Genomic DNA, 5,189 nt, shown 5'->3' with positions numbered 1-5,189 from the left:
GTGATAAGTGGCAAAACACCCACCGCACTCCCATCATCATGGATCGTGTCTATACGGTCCATATTGTTATAGACTTATAGTAACAGATCGTGCCATTCAAAGCTGGATCAAGAATTTTTATTCATGGACTGACACAACAGAGCCATCATATGTAGCGGGCTGACACATCCTTGCACATCACAATTCCTTTTTTTTTTTTTTCATTTGATCCCACTCTTAACATCTTTAAAATTTTCTTTTTAAATTGACTAATGAATAATAAATCCATTATTTTTATATAGTTTACTCATTGATTTTTGTGTTCCCAAATAATGATTAATGAAATGTTTATTCTCTTCTAATATAGAAAAGAAATGCATCTTTGAAAAAAAACAATAATTCATGATGTCTATCAATTGTTATTTGTACTTGTAAAATTTATTACCTTTTGAATTAATTAGTGTCTATAAAATTTGTTTATTCACAATAAAAAAATCATATCTAATTTTGAGTGTAAATCTAACAATTCAAGAAACATAATAATAATAATAATAATATTATTATTATTATTATTATTATTATTATTAAACCAAACCCAACCCAACCTTTACACGTCGGGTCAAATACGGCACGACACGAGCCGCGTTGAGGGTTTAAAAATCTGAATTGTGCCAGATACGGCATATATATCATAGGTGAACTAAGCCGACATGACCCAGCCAGGACCAAACCCAATGCTGAGCCATGCCAAGCCGACCCAATCCAACCATTTTAACCACCTCCATGCCTGAGTGCTCATACCATTGTTGTAATTGCTGGCATGCAAATTTAAACGGGGCACAGATACTGTGAAACATACGACTTCAGCCAAAACAGAAACCCAGTTAATATAAGTCTTCAAGCACGACTACAAATGGTTCACAACATTAGAGTTGTAACTTTAAAAACTTTAAACAAAGTATTTGCACACCATCATACTGTTTTCTTTCCTTTTCCTCGAGGAAAACTTAGCAAGTGCAGTAATATCCAATAAAAAAACCTACTACACACGCCGTCGCTTGTTCTTAAGGTTCTCGAAAATCTGGTTGACATCAGCTGCTGTGATAGCCTTTGAAGGATCAACTGAGCCCTAAAGATAAAAAACATATATATAAATCTTAGGGGCAGCAAGTTTGCTTTTGAAAGATACATAAATGAAGAATCTAATGATGCAGGAACATGAAAAAAAATTGCATGGTTTTCCCTAGAACCTACCTTGCAATATAGTCAGTAAAGGCAAGCAATTAAAAAGATATACAATCATTATTATAAAATATAAACAAAAACTAAGCAAAAAGAAACACAATCAATAACATACCAGGAAGGAACGGAACTCGTCTGTGAAGTCTGCAATGCCATTCAGAATCTCCATTTTTTCTATATGACCAAGATTGTTAAAGAAATTTAATTCAGCACCCTCCCTTTGTTGCAACTTTTCTTCCCTCTTCTGCTTTGCATTTTTTTCATACTCTGCTATTGAATCCTCCTTGTCAAGTAGATAACTAATATGCTTCTGCTTGTACATATCCAAGCACTTGTCACATCTGCAAAGGCCATCTCTCCAGTTTTTAGAAAGAAAAAGGGGTTTACTTTCTGAAACGAGTGATGCATCCACCCAGTCTACTCCAAGAATACAAGTACCACGTGAACTGGCAGTACTTCTGGACACACTTGAGCTGTCATCATTACGAGAGCTTTCTCCAATAACAAACTTCTTGTCATCAAATACAGATTCACAATCAGCATCAGCAACCAAATTATCCTTTTGGGAATAATCAGTGCACGAATAATTTTCAAGTTTCCCAGCTCCATCATCTTTAGGAGGGATGTCTTCCACCACACTTTTATCCTTGCTAGTAATAACAGGAGCAACAGGCTGCCCCCCTGCTGCCCATATGGTTTTAGGATATATAGTCAGAAAAGAACAAACCACTGAGCATGCCTTGCATATGAAATCTTCATATAGAGGCTCCCCTTCATCATCTCTAGGAATCTGTCATACAAGTATTTTCAAATCATAATCTATTTCGTAGTATCAATAACTCAAAAGAATAGTGCAAAAGCTGCTAAGTCTTTTTTTACTTCTTCCTCTTTGCTTTTGCCATATCGAAGCTCAAATTGAACTTAACTAATCAAGTAAATGTGCCAAATGAAAGGTCCTTCAAACTGATAAATGATCAGAAATAATATGTCACTGAATTTATTACTGTTTGTTTTCAAATGATTAGAAAACATATCCATCTTTAAAGGGACAAGTTCAGGCAAGAACAATGCCAGTAGCATCATGCTTAACATGAAACAGAACCTAAAGGAGGGCAGCAGCAGAATAACCACCAAAAGTTTGACCAGCTAAGATTCAGCAAGACAGCACATTGCAAGTAGTCATAATTAGTATAAAAAAAACCATGGCAAACATGAACCTACTTAACAGGGCATCTCTCTATAGATTTGCCAATGCTTACAGCAAAACTATAACATTGGGACATTTTATAGGATATCTGGGAAAAAACTAGTTAAGAAAAAACCATGATATGAAAATGTAGGACATGCACCCAGCTTACCGACCTCATTGGGTGAGTTGATACTAATATGCTCCTCGTGAAACCAGTCCTCACACATACAGCACTGTATCATCTCTACTTGTTCCTGGACATCTGGATCAGGATAGGGGCGATTGCAGGTGCAGTATACACCTTTGAAGTTGTGATTATATGAATTCTCGATATTCTCTACATCTTTATTTGGGAAAAGCTTGCATGAGAACTCTTTGAATTTTGAATTTCCACAATCACACCTAAAATTTCTCTTGGTCCAGAGCTCCAAAACCTTGAATATATTGCAACAATGAAAATCTCTTACATTCAAGTAAGCAAATAGAAACAACAGGATAGAATATTCATACAAAGAAAAACAAGTAACATAAGCACATTGTCCTCGACAGTCTTGAGCAGTGGACCACAGATAAAATTACCAGCATAACATACATAACTTATGCCCAACACTCAAGTAAGCATGTGCAATTTCAAATGAACCTTAGCATATATTACTTGTGTTCAGTACTTAAGTAAGCACGTGAACTTTCAAATGGACATAGGAAGTAATCAAAATGAATCTTTCATTTCATATGTTCTAACCAATCAAATATTGTTAAATCAATTCATAAGTTCTTATATAACATATTTAAAATCAATAACCCATTATGATCCAAAAAAATCAAGTAATTGGATAGATGATAAGAATATGGCTTGAAGCCACTCTCAACGAGCAGAGTTAGATATTGGAATGTGGAAACGATGAGCAGTGTAAATTTTAAATGCAGTTAATGCTGATCAAGCACCAAAGAGGTCAATGTTATTCCAATTTAAAATGGGGAAGAAAAAAAAGATACACTAGTTGGAAATATCATGACAATAGTAGGGATGTAAACAAACCAAACATGAAAGAACACTGCTATGTTCATGATTTTTTCGTTTATTTTTAGGGTTGTTTGAGCTCGATTCATGTTCGGTAAAAAAATTTTACACTATGTTCAAGCTCAATTCATCTAGTTATTAGAATGTTTGAGTTTGGTTTGGGATCGGTTTGTTTAAGTTAAATGAATTCGTTCAAGTTAAACAAATTTATTCATGAGCATGAAACAAACGTATTCAAAAACATAAAATAATAACTATAAAACACAACTCAAAAAGTCAGAGTCTGCAGAAAGCAAAAACACAAAACAAACTTCCACTTGAATAGATCATAATTTCAGTCATACCTTAAGAGATGAAATTAAGCGAGGAGATCTCCCACACCGTAAAGGAAAATGCAAAGGAAAATACCTCATGGCCATCATGGCAAGACAAGCAACATGCAGTGCAAATTCCAGCATTCCCATCAGGGGTGCATGTGAGGCAGGAGAAAATTGCCTGTCTTTTCATGTAACCTTTAGGATATGTACATTCATCGCCCTCATCTCCACCCAAAACCAAATCCGCTTCCTTCAGATTAAAAAAGTAACAAGTTACACATTGCCAAACAGCATATATAGCTCAAAGAAGCACAACAACAACAACAGAATCAACCAATAGCTAGTTCAATCTTCCTATACTTAAGAATCATTGCAGCTAATACTTTTTCAATCTAAATTTACAATAGAAGATATATTTGACCAATCTCAAACTAGCATGCTTATGATGCATTCCGCGCTAGTATAAAATTAACAACATAAAGCTTTATCTCGTGAAATTTTCTCAAAATGTAATCAGCGTTCATACAACAGTTCAAGTATTAAATATATCTCAACCGAAAATTCTGCTCCGGAAAAGCTAAAAGATTTTGATTTTATCACTTCTACCAAAAAAGAAAAGGGGAAAAATGCCCATGTCCACAAACCAGACGAAAAAAAAAAGCCCCAACTAAATTCAATCATTCCTGCAAAAAGAAACCCTAAACCGATAAATAGGGGGAAAAGACTTTTACCAGCTCTTCTTCTTCGATGCTCTCAAGATACTCGTTGATTGACATGGTCTGCTCACCATCATCGTCGAGCTCGGCAGCCATATTCCCCAAATCACCAGGGCCTTTAAAACCAAATCTCTACTCCTCGAACCTGAAATTGTATAAAAAAATGGAAAATATTAGCAAAATATTTCTGAGATCAAACGGATATTTCATATCTCTTTTACTCTTTTGGGGAAACCTAGCGTTGAGCCCGACAAACAGAAACCCTAGCATCGAAAAAAGGTTACCTTTTCAATCTCGCAATTAACAGATTTTGAGAAGGTTGATGAGTGATTATATTTCTGTTGAAGATAAGCGAGAGAGATAATGAGAGAGACGAAACATAGTTTGGGGATTGAGAATTAGAGATGGGAGGAGTTAGGGTTTTATATAAAAACGGGTAAAATAGAGTGACGAGGGAGTGTGTGCGGACATTTTCCCGCCACAATGTGTCCTCACCGGAATCAAATTACGTGGTCCGTTCCCTCCAATTTGTTGAATTTTATTTTTATTGTAACAAATTATCTTGGTATAAATATTCGAGGTCATCATATTTATTAATTCGAGTGATAAAAAAATTAATTTTTTTAAATAAAATTTTGATTTCAAATCTTATAAATAAAAAAATATATATTTAAAAAAATTTACTCATCTTATAAAATTATATTCAATTTGATTTCAAATTAATC

At 34.6% G+C, this 5,189-nt stretch overlaps 1 protein-coding gene across 2 annotated transcripts; it reads right to left on the bottom strand.

The window, feature by feature from the left end:
• Nucleotides 1-841: 841 nt before the first annotated feature.
• LOC111307516 (uncharacterized) lies at nucleotides 842-4,982 on the bottom strand. Of its 2 annotated transcripts, none has more exons than XM_022905537.2 (6): nucleotides 4,749-4,982; nucleotides 4,480-4,609; nucleotides 3,840-3,998; nucleotides 2,584-2,844; nucleotides 1,337-2,011; nucleotides 842-1,108 (listed from the first exon to the last, which is right to left on the bottom strand). In XM_022905537.2, exons 2-6 carry the CDS (start codon nucleotides 4,558-4,560, stop codon nucleotides 1,022-1,024), a joined length of 1,263 nt encoding a protein of 420 aa, XP_022761272.2. In that variant the 5' UTR covers nucleotides 4,561-4,609; nucleotides 4,749-4,982; the 3' UTR covers nucleotides 842-1,021. The 2 variants fall into 2 exon arrangements, with proteins under 2 accessions (XP_022761272.2, XP_022761278.2); XM_022905543.2 differs by having other exon boundaries at nucleotides 3,776-3,998; nucleotides 4,749-4,857.
• Nucleotides 4,983-5,189: the final 207 nt, after the last annotated feature.

The sequence above is a fragment of the Durio zibethinus genome, chromosome 9 (assembly GCF_047325235.1).
Source record: "Durio zibethinus cultivar Kanyao isolate XHJ-2024 chromosome 9, ASM4732523v1, whole genome shotgun sequence".
NCBI classification, from domain to species: Eukaryota; Viridiplantae; Streptophyta; class Magnoliopsida; order Malvales; family Malvaceae; genus Durio; species Durio zibethinus.
This window is presented reverse-complemented; position numbering and strand designations above follow the sequence as displayed.

Excerpts from the sequence above, each read along its gene's own strand:
- LOC111307516 (XM_022905537.2), bottom strand. The coding sequence starts at position 4,560 with ATGGCTGCCGAGCTCGACGATGATGGTGAGCAGACCATGTCAATCAAC. Across the intron at positions 2,845-3,839 it reads CTTGCCATGATGGCCATGAG|GTTTTGGAGCTCTGGACCAA; the intron begins GTATTTTCCTTT and ends AATATATTCAAG. Across the intron at positions 2,012-2,583 it reads GTATCAACTCACCCAATGAG|ATTCCTAGAGATGATGAAGG; the intron begins GTCGGTAAGCTG and ends CTTGTATGACAG.